The 15,060-nt window shown below is 34.0% G+C and overlaps 1 protein-coding gene across 1 annotated transcript in view; it reads right to left on the bottom strand.

Annotated features, from left to right (window-relative positions):
• LOC128989208 (uncharacterized) overlaps positions 1-15,060 on the bottom strand; it is a 43,385-nt gene that overhangs the window by 10,120 nt on the left and 18,205 nt on the right. The window contains exons 8-11 of the mRNA XM_054411081.1: positions 10,264-14,273; positions 8,881-8,991; positions 8,240-8,392; positions 730-890 (exon numbers count right to left, since the gene is read on the bottom strand). Coding sequence (XP_054267056.1) covers positions 730-890; positions 8,240-8,392; positions 8,881-8,991; positions 10,264-14,273 — 4,435 coding nt within the window. The remainder of the gene's footprint in view (positions 1-729; positions 891-8,239; positions 8,393-8,880; positions 8,992-10,263; positions 14,274-15,060) is intronic.

The raw sequence follows: 15,060 nt of genomic DNA, 5'->3' as shown, positions 1-15,060 counted from the left end.
AGTATAAATATGCAGCAATTAGCAGCTTTCTGTACTATAAACAGTACAAGGAAGCCAACTTTGTCGGGTGACTGTAGGAAAAATATGTTTGTTTGTAGGAATTTCCTCTTTTCGTTATGAATCGAATGATACCAGATCAGTCATACTTTCTTAAGTACCCTTAAATAAGTTCCACACAATAACCACTAGCACACAGGCTGTCCCGCAAGTAAGTAAAAAATATAGTAGAGCCCCCGATATCATATACAGGACGAATCTATATCCAGCCAGGGGTTTGGTTCTATGGTGACCAGATATGAGGGGTTCATACTGTATTTGGAAATAGGTTTCAAGTGTCTAAATAAAACAAAAAGCAAAGATAGCATTTATTCAATAACGACTAGTTAGCGAGATGTATGCAATTCTTTTTAGTTGAAATTAATACCTTCAAAACTATTTAAGATTGATCTATGAAATTTTGTAGGCCTATACAATTATATATAGCAATAAACTATTTGTGAAAAAAATTAAAAATATTGTCTGTTTTCCCTACGGCAGATATTTTAATTTTTATAACAAACAAATAAATATGGCCGATTTTATTTCAAAAATGCCAAGCACATATTTATTAGGCATTAAAAACTTCCTATCATTGACATCAAGTTCACAGAGATCAAATAATATATAGTTGGGATGATAATAAATTGTTGAGTATGTTGATGAGACGATAGTAAATAAATAAATTCACACCTCTTAGCAGCAGCTCTCGGTCCTCTAGGCTGGTTTTCAGTGTTCTGTGGAACATACGGCTGCTGAGTTTTGTTATGTTTGACATAGTTGTGAGCCTGTATACTAGATGGCATCATTCTTGCATTACACAGCTTGCATGTCACTAACAATGAGTCCTTTTCCTGAAAAAATTGCATTCCCTATGTTATTCAGCTCTTATAATGTCACAAAGCTTGTTCAATTGAATCTGACAATTGGCAAATAAAACTAATACAGTAACTTCATCAAATAGTAAACCGTAAACACAATACCACCACTGCGGTTTTTCTTTATGTTGCCAAAGAGGCCAAGGCACAGAATAATTTTTAGTAATAATTAATCATTGAAATTTTCTCAAACATATATATATATATAACAATTTCCCAAAGTTTCATAACAGAAATTTGAGTGAGTGATGCACATGATAATATACAAAGGAAATAATATGTTTTATTAGCGAATTTCCTTTTTTTTAGATAAAGAGAGGTAATAATAATAAATCAAATCATGATCTCTCCTTTAAGTAATTTTACCCAAAAAGAGTATCTCTTAGAGGCGGTTCACGAGTCACGGGTTATCCTTAGTTCGAGCGCAAAATCCAGTTAAAGCCAGTTTTTTTTCACGAGTACGAGGTTACCTGCGCTTGGGCGCAGACAGATAAACTTCACCCAATTATGACAGGGATAAACCCGAGCGCAAAAAGTCGGCTTCACGGGTTCAATTAGAGAAAACCCCGGGCCAAATGTTGGGTTCACGAGTCATGGTCTAGCGCAAACTGGATAATCTCGGGCGTAAATAACAATGGTTTTGGTCTTCAACTTAATCCTGCTAGGGGGCAGGGTTAAGTTGACACCATGTCGGGATTATCTCATTTGCTCAGTTATTGTTTTTTTGTTGGCAAAAAGAATGTTATATTCAAAATTGCCATTAAATTCCGAACAATTTCACTACCCTCAACATAATATTTATTTTTTTCAATTTAATTACTAATTATGTTGAAAACATGCAAAACATAGTGTAAAATCAAAATAATAAGTACAGTTAAGTTTCAATCGAGTTAGTATAGCGTTAAATTATTAAAATTACTTCCACACGTGAGACTGTTATTATATATTATGTATGTATTATCATTGACAATGGTATTATGAAAGATAAAAAGATACATACATTAAAGAATAAAATAACACTCATTTTTCAGACATGGTTGGAATAGTGGGAAATTTTGAACTATTTTGATCAAGTATAAAATTATTTCAAAACGCACCAGTTATTATAATTACTGATGGGATAAAAAGATTGGATTCCATGTATCCAAGTCAGAATCAAATTTTGCATAAAAACTGCAGAAAAAAAATCTCTTAAATTAAAAGGGCTGAAAAAGGTTATTAGATTTGTTGATGCAGCATGCAATATTGCCGATTATTTTTCTACATTATCAGCTGACAGGGCATGTATTGGCCATTGGGGTGATATTAGTGAGGTCGGGGAGTGCGCTGAAAAATTTTGGTGGGGAGGGGGGTGGCGGCGTGGCAGATACTTAAATACGTCCCTAATTCTTATTAGTGTGAATGAAGCAATCCTCGCGAACGGTCTGTCGTTTTTGCTGTGCTGTTCAGTGTTGTGGTGTGTGAGCGGTGTATAGTTCGTGTTTAATTTTTTTCACTATAGGCTAGTAACTGCGACAATGGATTACCTTGACTATTTGGACTACCACATTGAACCACCACCTCGCATGCGACCAGCTCGCTACCACAATTATAATCCCTTCAATGATTTGACAGACGACGAGTTCAAAGATAGATTCCGATTTTCAAAAGAGGCCGTAAATGAATTGATTGAGTTGTTAACTCCAAGGCTCGGCTTTCCTGGCATAAGAGTCAATCAGAATGCTATACCAAATTGGAAAAAGGTATTGATTGCCCTTAGATTTTTTGCCGATGGCAACTTCTATAGGGAAACAGGCGATCTGCTGGATGTTTCTGAATATATCTCTGAATATAGCATGTCAGATAGTCCATAAAGTTGCGTCAGCTATTTGTTCGGAACTGAAAGCTGAGTACATTAAATTTCCATCTGGGGACTACGCCACTAGAATCAAAACCAGCTTCTTCACTAAGTATGGATTCCCCAACGTCTTAAGTTGTGTTGACGGCACCCACATTCCCATTGTTTGCCCTTCAACTCCAGGCAAAGAGGAATATAGATGTAGGAAGCGTTTTATTTTTCTATCAACGTCCTAGGAGCAGCAGGTGCAAACCTTGAATTTACCAACATAGTTGCCAGATGGAAAGGCAGCATGATTCCAGAGTGTTGAAAAATTCAAGACTATATGCAGAATTTGAAGAACGTGATATGGGCGGAATACTGGTCGGAGACAGTGGATACGAATGTAACAGGCAAGTAACAACATAAATTTAATGTTAATTAATATAGTATTAATATAATATGTTCAATTATTGCATAAGTAATAATAATCAAGTAGCGAGCCATGGTAAAGTTATGTCAAAACTTCTGTACGTGTGGACGGGTTGCTACTAGCCGAACAAAAACATACGGCTATTGGCAGTGCTGGTGGTAGGGGTGAATGAGTAGCAAGACACAAATGTTTTCACAAAAGCACCCCCGCCAACCCCCTCACCTAGACTCAACCAGAACTGGTCGCGCGCACAGACACTTTGGCCAAACAGTACAAGGTGTCACTTTTATGGCCCTGAGGAGCCGAGGACAGGTGGATTGTTTGTCGTATTGTTGAAGAGAGGTATCGGTTGCACCGATGGGGGATGAGGGTGGAATCCATTTAGGAATCTACTGGCGAAGAAACCTAATTAAAAGTTGTTGTATGCTGTATTTGCAATCAATAGCATGTCGTTAATTTTAGCAGAAATATATATTACGTTCTTTTAATTTTACCAACTTAGTGTGAAAAAAACTATTTTTTTCAGATTTCTGATGACACCCCTATTACGGCCTGCAACTCCAGCCCAGCGTCGGTATCAAAGAGCGCTAATAAGGACCAGGTCAACAGTAGAGAGAATGTTTGGTCTACTAAAAAATAGATTCAGGTATTTGGCAAAAATATAAGAAAATTAGCAATTCAATTTGAGATATATAACACATGTTTGGCCTACAGATTATATGAAAATACAGTAGCAACTATACATATTAAGTGCTGAGTAGTATAAATCTAACATTGATGAAGTAAAATACTGTAATACAACTGGGAACTGCCAGATTTCTTCTCATTTGGAGGAATATTTTATCATATACTGTAAAAAATCGTGACTACTGTTCACAACAATAATATTTAACATGTTTTTTATAAAACATTGTCTTGTAAAACTATTTACATTTTTTAGAACAGGTTCAGTCGATCTAATTGAGTTATTTTAACCTGTTTTGTGTTCCTTTTTAGTAAACATTTTAAATAAGTTTATACTCCCAATCTTTTAAAGGGGTTATATATCATCATACGGAAGTATATTGTCACTCAATATTTTATAGATAAAATTTTGATAAAATATTTCAATTTTTCAGATGTCTGCACAATGACAACACCTTGCGGTTTAGCCCCCGCCGTTGTTGCATCGTCATTGTTGCTTGTGCCATACTGCACAATTTTGGAATAAGAAGGAGGATGTTCGAAGACGCTTTGGAACCACTTCCTGAAAATTACGAAATGGAGGAAGATGATGACCAGCCCCAGCCAGCCTGCCCTGAAGGCAACTTAACTAGAAACGAAATAATCCAGCGTTACTTTTCAAACTGAAGCTAAGGATAAAGGGGTGCAATAAATGCAATGTGTATATTATTTGAAAGATATTTAATAATCAATAATTCAGTAATTAGGTCAAAAAATTTAAGTAAGCGTTAATACATAAAATTTTTAACTTAAAAGAGTCATGAGATAAAAAATCACACAAGTTATACCTACAACATTATAATTAATTAATAACTAATTTATGAAAAAGAACTGTTAAAAAACAAACAAATTATCAATAAATCAATTTTCCTCGATGATTTCGCCTAACAGATGGAAAGTTTTAGCCTCACTCGTGGTCAAAAAAATTAAGTAAGCGTCAATGCATTAACCTAAATATCAATGCATTTGTAACCTAAATGAGTCATGAGATGACAAATCACACAATTAATTCCTACTAGAAATAATGATAATTGATAACAAATTAATTAAAACTAAATGTATAAAACACAGTTAACAATGAATCAATTTTCCTGTATGGTTTCACCCAACAGATGGAACGTTTTAGCCTCACTTGTGATCCCTGATAAATTTGCTGCTGGGTCAGAATTTGGTTGAGCAAGGCCCAGTATTTAATTATAATTTAATAATTAATTATAATTAATAAATTATAATTAATTATAATTTAATTATAATTTTTAATTATAATTTGGTTTCTTTAGTGCCCAGTAGCTCATCTCCTCTTCCAAGACTTTCATCCTGAGCTCGTGCTCTTGTACCAAATGTTCCATGTGCTTTTTGTGATATTCTTCCGCGAATGTTGTCACCCTCCTAGTAGTAGTTTTGTTTTTAGAGACGACTGCTGGGGTCGTTGCCCTGGGAGTGGGGGTGGCGAGCAGGTCTGCGGGTGAGGCTGTTGCTACCCTCGCACTCAATGGGATCGTGTCACGATCTTCTGAGAAAAACAAACCCGTCTCAGTTGTAATGTTTATTAGATTAATAGCAATATTAACAACGTTGGACGCACATTTGTTTAACCTGAAAAGTTAAGGCCAGATAGTTCTCAATACAAAAATTTAGCGTGAATGTTGCGTAGAAATTATCCCAACAATACAACTCAATTTAAAAGTTTCTTTGGAAAGATTTTAATTAATTAATAAAGTAAAAGATAATTAATGGCTTAACATATTTTTATATGAATGTACATTGCAATTGAATTTTGTTACCTATTTTTTACGTATTTAAGTATCCACATTTTTATCGTCAATTTTAAATTATAACTTTATATTATGATGTTCATGTTTTATTATTATGTTTTTGTTTCATTATTATGTTTATGTTATATTATTATGTTTATGATTTAAGAGTTTTTAAAGAACTGTATTCTTATAATTTCTTAATATTTGGCTTATCATGTTTTCCCTTAAGCTGCTTCAATTTTGCTGAGGTAAAAGATAAATTCCATACCTAGTCAAATATACAAAACGTGGTATTACAAAAAAAAATGTTTTATTATTAAAACCTGTTTTCTTACACCTAAGATATCGCATGCTTAAAAGTCTGAGTAAACGCAGTGAAATAAGGTGAAGTTACATGCTGAGGTATTGAAAAGAGTGTGAACTAGGGTGTCTACTGCCGCCATCTGATTTTAAATTCCACTTCTATACACGGTAAGTACATAATATACTGCACTTATATTACAATCACTTTCAACAAAAACATTTACGTTATATTATTATTTTTTACATATGTGGGCATCCCGACTCCCATAATAGCCGGTTGTTCCTTCAACTTTATTTTTGTAAAAAAATTACTGACACATAAAAGATAATCATAAACCTTTGAAAATAATAGTCATTTTGTGAAATAATTTAAATGTTTAGATAAAAATGCAAACCTTATATTGACATAATCGGTGATCTAATTTTAGTTTTCTAACATTACCAACATTCATTTAAACGAATTTTATCAAAGTACTGGCATAATTTCATTTTCTCGATTCAATGGCCTGTTTTCAGTAAATAATTAATAATTCAAGGATTAATCCAGTAACTTTAGTATAAAATAAATTGCCGGTCCACAGCTCTTTTTATAAAATAACAGTAATCACCCTGTATAGTTATAATTATTTATGAACCAATTGTCTTACCGACACCGATGTCGTCATCGTCATCTGGAATGTTTTCTAGTGGCGTTTGGTCTGAGAACAGTTCGTCCATTTCAATGTCCTTGTCATCCTGATCTGCTGATGGAGGTGGGGGCTCTCCTCCAGTCTTGAATATGCTCCTTCTTTCTGCGGCTTTTTGTGACTTATACTCCTTTTTAACACGCTTCCAGGCACCTTTTAACTGTTCTATGTTCCGCGGGATGTTCAACCCCTCACTGTTGAAGTAGTCGTGGACTTCAATCCACGCGGCTTTCCTCAACGACTCCGTCTTCTGGTCATGCATTTTTTTTCTATTATAGCACTAAATTTTTTACCAATGTTAATTCGTCTTTTGTGAAGTTCACTCGATTTTTCTTTGCATCAGACATATTTGAAAACGTTCATAAAAATAAAAATTAATGATAGTGAATAAATAATAAAATGTTAATAAAATCTAATCAAATGTTATAAACTAAAAAAATTACACTGCACACAACTAACAAACAAATTATAACTCAATATAAACTCTAACAGCACAACACAACACAAAAAACTGGTTATTTCAAAATTAGAATAGCCAAAACTTCCACCCTCAACTAATATTTCAGACAAACTGAGGACCTGGGGCTGGGGGATGAGTGACAAGTGAAACAATATTGTCAACAGGGTTATAAACCCCCACCCCGCAACATCATCCTATTGTTTTTGGGCTCGTCGACCGCAAGCATTGGGCAGCGGCCCTGCAGCAGGTAGCTCATTTCTGTGGCTATTGCCAACCTTCCAACGATAATTCCCCGTGAATCCCTGCTGTTGAGCGACGGCTAGCTTTGGTCTCGGCTAAGCTTGATCTCGGCTAACGCTCTGTGTCGTGAACCCATTTTTTGACCGTCGGTTAAAATTGGCCGAGAACAACGATAACCGTGGGCCACGAAACCCCGCACTCGTGAACCGCCTCTTAAAGAGTCTTAATTGTACACCAGGAAGTTTCCGAACTTAGAAAGAGTTGTTACTTTCGCAAATTTTCTATATAGGGAGTATAAATTTTCTATTACCTTTAGTACTCAGGGATAATGGCAATATAATGATGTAAGCCTACAACAAGCCAGTGATTGGGCTACGAGTAACCATGGTATGTCATGCAAATCCTTCATCTCTGACTCTGTTTGTGTAAGTTCGGTCTTCTCAGTACGAGTTTATGTACATGAGTCTACTGAAAAATTGAGTGGACCTTGGCACACTTTGGATTTGACTCGTACGAGTCTTCTTTTAAATTAAATATAGGCCTATAATGTTAGATGAAAATATAAACATGAAAATTACTGGCCCATTCCTGTTAAAATTAATTTTTTTAACTCTATTTACCTTTGCTATTTAATGTGTTTAGAAGGTTTTAAATTTGAATTGACTATTATAATTTTTTTTTTGTTGCTTTGATCGTTTTGATATACTTAAAAAAAACCTACTACCTTGCAATTCAATTTTGTTTAAGGACAAAAAGCTAAGGGTTGCTGTATAGTTGTCCTACTCATTCTTTACTGGAAATTTGGTAAAATAAAAAAAAATATTGGGAACTGTGTTATAGATATTTGTATTGAGAATCAATCAATTTTGGTATGACACATCTCTACTTCTGTGCCTATTTTATTTACCTCACAATCCTTGCCACAGAACAGAATGTGACTGTAGTAGCCAACAGCACTCAACTTGGGCAAGTTACAGCCAGGGCAGCGAAACGGAGTCTTTTTTAAGCGCTTCTTGGCGTACCACAGCCTCCCCTCTATCTCCTTCTTGTTGGTCATATCCTGTAAATAATGAAAATCTGTTTTATCAATGACCTTTAGATACTGAAGTCACCCATCATCATGGACTGATGTTTAAAAAAATAACACAGTAGAATGAGCCAAACACAGATCGTGTTACAGTCTAAAATTTAATTTTCTCACCTATTTTTTGTAACTATCTGATGTGACGTTAAGTTACTACAGTTTACAAAAATGTGACCTTTTGGATTGGGTTGGTTAAAGTTAAAAGTCAGAGCGTATTCTACAGAGATCTGTAATTTATGTATCAGCGCATTACAAAAGGGTAACAGGGAATGATTACCTTATTCCCGGTTCTCAATCTTTTACCTCATGGAAAATTAATGATGTCATCAGAACATTTAAAAATTTGATGGTAGAAACATTACCAGATTGACGTTTAATCGAGGTTCTGGTGCAATTAATTTACGAGATTTTGAATAAATTTTTAAAAAGGCAAGTTTTGTATAGTTATTTGAATCCAAGCTTACCGGAGGGCTCTCTACTCCTTCAATCCATGATAACATATAATGTTTAAACACAGCATGTCGACTCTTGTATTTGGTGTAGGTCATTTCTTTCTTACAAAGTCCACAAACTATCTGAAAATCACATATAAATTAGTAAATTGTATGTTTGTTTTAACAGTGAAATTCTTAGTAAACTCTCGTTCGGCTGAGAATCTAAGGAGAGTCAAGATCAAAGTGAAATATCAGTCACTGTAAGCCTGTAAAAATCTGAGAATCCCTGCTAATACATTTAATGCAATGGCAGCAAGGTCATTTCTAAGTAGAGATCAAAGTTATTGTTGATATCTAGGAATGCATTGACACCGGTACAAAACCATTTGCTACGTTACTTCAGCTTTTTGCTAAGCCATTGTCTATTGTCTATCAGCAAAAGTTTCACATTTGGAACTATAAGGATGCTTAGTCAAAATCTATACAGGGCGAGTTTTAAATGAGTTCCCCCCCTACTTTTTTCTACATTTCTTAAGATATCAACTCCGGACCACGTCAGATCATTGTAGAGTAGTAAGTACTTCATTTTGACTGGGTATAAATTTTTGGCCGCCATCTTGGATCCGCCATATTGGATACAAAGTTTTTTTTTCAAATGTAAAGGTAGGGTTGTGAACCATCGTTTTAAACTAGATTTTTATGCTAAATACGATGCTGCAATTCGTTTTTAAAAATATTGATCCATTCTAAAGTTATGAGAACTTTTTATAACATTATTATAGCCCATTTTAATATGTGCATCTAGAAATTAAGAACATAATCGCAAAATAGTGCTAGATAAAGATAAGTATACACCACATAATATACATAAATCTTTATCTAGCACTATTTTGCGATTATGTTCTTAGTTTCTAAATGCACAATGTTAAAATGGGCTATAATAATGTTATAAAAAGTTATCATAACTTTAGAATGGATCAATATTTTTAAAAACGAATTGCAGCATCATACTCAGCATACAAATCTAGTTTAAAACGATGGGTCACAACCCTACCTTTACATTTGAAAAAAAAACTTTGTATCCAATATGGCGGATCCAAGATGGCGGCCAAAAATTTATACCCAGTCAAAATGAAGTACTTACTACTCTACAATGATCTGACGTGGTCCGGAGTTGATATCTTAAGAAATGTAGAAAAAAGTAGGGGGGGAACTCATTTAAAACTCACCCTGTATATATAAAACTTACATAAACTAGCCATAATGTTTTTCTTTATCATAAAAGACCAAAATATTATTAGGATCATTAGGCTGCAATGAAAAATCAAAATTAAAGCTGTTGGATAACCTATCTCAGTTACTCCTTGAATCTATCTACTACTGACTGATATAAAGATATTTCGGATTACATACCTTATCTTCACCATGGTGTTCTGTTTTAAAGTAAATACTCTGTCCAGGTTTACTAAAACTGTTATTTTTATTCACTGGTGTCTGCACAGTTTCTCCATCAACATTATTTCTGTTTGATTTTGCTCTTCTGCGTTTTTTTGGCTGGATGTAACTCTCATCATCTTCAGAATCATCGTATACTAGTGGTGAGTCATCGGGTCCACAATCATCAGAATTATCACCTTCACTGACAACTTTCTGTGGTGGCTTTTGTCTACATCTCCTAGTTTTATTATTCAAGGATCTAGAACTACTAACGACTTTTTCTTCATTTATGATGATCAGATCGGTACCGAGTAGTTCGCTAGTTTCCGATTCATCACAGTCCATGTCTGTTACATTACTAACTTTATTTTCCTCATCATTGACCTCTGAAGTTAATTTTGTTGTTCTTCTTCCTTTACTTTTTAATTTCTTAGTTCCGGGTGTAAGATTATTTTGACTAGCATCGTCGTCTTTTCCTTCAAAATTACAACTGGTATCATTTTCTGAAACTTCTGGTTGTCTTTTATGTCTACCTCTTTTTTTGGCAACTTCATCTTTATCAAAATCCAATATTTGTTCTCTGACCGTATCAATATTTTCACTCATTGAAGAAAAAGTAGGGTTTTCCGAGCTTTTAGAATTGTTGAGTTCTGGTTGTAGTTTTGGTTTCCTTCCTCTTTTTTTAGGTAGTTTAGTAACACTAGTATCACAGTCAGTTTCGATATTTGAGATATTCTGTAAATCATTACACAGTTTACTATTTACATCTTCCTTACAAGTTGATTGGTTAGTTGCATTAGGAGTACTCTGAAAAACTACTTTTGATTTTGGTGGTCTTCCTCTTCTTTTTGGTACTTTTACTTCATTAATATCACTCGATGTTGCGTCATTTGCCACTGATTTAGAATTGATTTCCTCGTTATGAGAAACTTTACAGTCTTCTGAGGATATAGGTGTAACAGGAAAGCTTTCATGAGAATCGATTTCTAATTTTGATAGTCTTTTTTTTCCTCTTTTTTTAGGAACAATGCCACAAACCAGGCTGGATTCACCTTTGCCTTGAAAACTTTGTTGTTTTTGCAAATTTCTTTTGAAACAATCAATTCCTGTCTCTTCCCCTTTTTCAAAAACACCACCAACTAAAATGTTTTGTAATTCGTCACTATAAATTGAAATTAATAGCTCGTTATCACTACTGTATTGATCAAACCAGTTCGACATTTCATTTGTGTTTGAGGTGGTAGTGAGTTCAGTCATTTTTCTTTTTCGAGGCCCTCCTCTTCTTTTAGGTGTGGAATGACTATCAACATCATTTATCAAGCTTTTATTACATACATCATATTGCTCTGTTATCGTACAGTTATTACTTGTGGTATTATGATTGTTCAGATCTGTAAATGCTGTTTCATTGAGTTTCTCTTTGTTTATTACAACAAAGTCATTGGTAGGTGCTTCAATTTTATTTTTTTTAGGTTTCCTACCCCTCTTTTTAGTAGTTTTTAAATCTTCACGTGTATTAGCAGAGTTTATCTGTTCAGTTTTGGTTGTAGGTTTTGCGGAGTCAAGATGTGCTTTGTTTGTATTTTTCACCTTTTCCGATTCTAAATCATCATTTTGATTGTGATCATGTGGAGAGAAGCCTTCGGTGAGAAGGTTGTCTTTTGAACAAAGGACAGTTTTCACACTTTGTTGATAGGTTTTTTGTAAATTAGATAAAGGTTCATCGTCACTGGATATTGTATAATCCATTCTACATTTTAGATTTTCTTCATCTCCATACTCTGCAGTTGAGTTACCTATTGAAGTTTTTTCCATGTCTGCACCAGTAAAATTACTCTTACACTGTGTTGTAGTTAGGTCAGATACCTCAGTTTGTAAAACTTTTGATTTCGAGGACGGGTCATCTTTGGAGTCTGGATTGTGTTCCAAGTTTGTACTTGTTAGGTGTACACTGTCAATGCTATTTTCACGGTTGAATTTTTCTGATATGGCAGTTTTAATTTTTTGAATCAGCGAATTTTCCATATTGAAGTTTCTTTTAGCTGTGTTGTGCAATTCATTCTTTTGCATTTTTGAAGGGTTTTGTTTTCTCGAGGAGGAAGGCAATTCATTAGTTACATTATTACGATGATTACTTTGCTCATTCACAGCCAGTTCCAAAGATAAGTTTTTTGAGCTAATACTTTTATTTACTTTGAAGTTTTTATTTTTGGAATGATCTTTTACTTGGTTAACAGATTTTTTACTACTTCCTGTCACTTTCTTATTTTTATCGACAATTGTTTCTTCTGTTGTTTTACAATTACGTTCATTATCATACTTTGGAGGGCTTCTGTTATCAATCTCTGCTTTAGAAGGTATTTTTAAATTATCAATACTAAGAGAAACTTTTAAAGTTTGTGTGGATTCTCTTTTCGAAAGAGATTTTGTATTAGTTTCTTTTGAAGAACTATACATTGTAACATCTTGAAGAGTTTCATCATCAGTAACACCTCTCTGTTTTACTGGTTCAATTGCAACTTTACTATGATTGATTGGATTGGATATATTTTTATTATGATTCGATTTCAAACTTTCTTCACCTTTCGGATCACCCTTCGATTTCTGATTAGCTGTTGATTTTGATTGTCCTTTGTTTGGAAGTGTTTCACAAAATGTATTAAAATTATCATGCGATTCAAGCACCACTGCTTTTTTATTGGAATTCCTCAATGGTTTGTGGTCGGGACTGAAAGGCTTTGACATGTCACTAGACAACCTAAAATCCTTTCTTACATCCAACGACAAATTCCCTGCATTTATATACCACTCTTCATTTTCACTTTCACTTATTCTGGTGATGAACTGACGAAAACGCCTATTTTTTGAATAAACATTATCTGAAACTTCTTGAAACCCATTAAATAATTCTTCTTTCATGTCAAGTTCATTGTTGTTTGAAATGTGGTTTTCATCTAAAGGGGTTTTGTCAGAAATCACTACATTTGAATTGTCTAATGTTGTTGTAATAGTCTTTGTTTCCGATTTCGATTCAATTTTTTGTGAGTTATCATTTGTTCCAGGGTTGATTATCACAGAGCTATGTTGATTTTCGATTATAGAAGTATCCAAAATATATTTCATATTTCCACTTATTGCTGGGTTCTTATACACCAAAGCTTCTTCATCTAAAGTACTTCCCACTTTCAATTCTAATACGTTAGGGCCCACTGCATTAACTATGGAACTTGAACCTACTACATTATTCTCGTGTACAATGATTGAATCAAAAAGTGGAATGTTCATTTTTTTTATTGATTCAGTCATCTGTCTAAGTTTTAAACAGTTTTGATCATCAATTTCCTTGATTGATTCATCAAGAGTTTTAGCAACAGCTTGATTCCCTGAATCTGTAGGTTTGTTAAAAAACTTAGGTTTATCATTTACAAACTCTAAACTTGAAACAGTTTTTAAATCTCTCAAGGAACTATTTGGGGAGTCATTAGATAAAATTGTTTTCTTAAGTTTTCCGCTGTACAAGAAAGATACAACTCTGGGATCGCTAGGTTCTTCTATAGATATGCAAGTTTTTGAACTAGAACACTCGGAAAAATTTGGCTTGGAAGATTCTATTTCTCTACTCAGAATTGAGTTATCTTCAGTAAGATCATGCTTAATTTGATCATTCAATTTCATTTCTTGGACTGCTTCTGCAGAAATCAAACTGCTATCAGACAATCTGGATACTTCAACAGTGTTTGAGGTTGTGTTTTGATCGCTAAATGTAGAATTTGTTTTGTTCATAGCTGGGCTAGAAATTTCTACAAGCATGAGTTTGTCATTCTTTTCAGAGTTCTTCGACGATTCTTTCTCTGAATCCTCAACATAATGAGTCTTCTCTTGTAGCACTTGAGTACTCATGGCTTTCTTTTGATTTGTGAAGTTACTTTCATTACTCTTCTTTCCTTTACAATTTATGACAGATGCTCTTCCAATGTCATCAATACCTAAAAAAACAATTGTTTTAGAAATTTTATACTCAATATCTAACGATTGATATTGAAACAATAACACATTTACCGCACAAAGAGCCTACTTGGTTTCAGAGGTTTTGTTACTCTGTAGATTGTTTACTACAATTAAAATTATGTAGGCCTATACAAAAGTAGCCTACAAATGATATTCTTCTATTAAGTATTTCCTATTAAACAAGCTGATTGATTGAATTTGAGACTAACCGGCAACCTTGCAGCAAACAATGATTCAAAATATTGTTCTGTATTTTATTAGCCAATTTTAGCTATGGTGTCGAGTTCCAGAATTGATTATTTAGCATTAGAACTTGTGTCCAAAATCCATAAATTTATGCCCTAAATGACTAACTTCTTTGTGGTGTAGTCATGAGGTGACAAATTAAATATCCCATATAAAAAGTGTTGTGTTTAGCTAAGTAAAACAGAACGTATAAATAATAGGTTTATGAACAAGACCTGTACAATTCTTGATAAAGAAAAAAAAGAATGGCGGAAAATCACAAAATGGAATGGTCAATGTTATTTTTAATTAAACAAAGTTAAAAGTAATGTGACTTTGGCAAATGGTGTGTAAGTATAGTACATGCACATATTGTCTTAGACTAGTCCATCAATATACCCAGAAATTTAAGAAAAGTTAGATGGTGTCTACACGGTTGTTCCTATGAGCTGTTTAACCTTCGAATAGGCCCAGAATTTAGACCCATTCGCCTATTGGGTCTGATGATGATTGGAGTGTCCAATCGAAATCGATCACCAC

The sequence above is a fragment of the Macrosteles quadrilineatus genome, unplaced genomic scaffold, assembly GCF_028750875.1.
Source record: "Macrosteles quadrilineatus isolate MER2022 unplaced genomic scaffold, UCM_ALF_1.0 Scaffold_3__2_contigs__length_128488019, whole genome shotgun sequence".
Classification (NCBI taxonomy): Eukaryota; Metazoa; Arthropoda; class Insecta; order Hemiptera; family Cicadellidae; genus Macrosteles; species Macrosteles quadrilineatus.
This window is presented reverse-complemented; position numbering and strand designations above follow the sequence as displayed.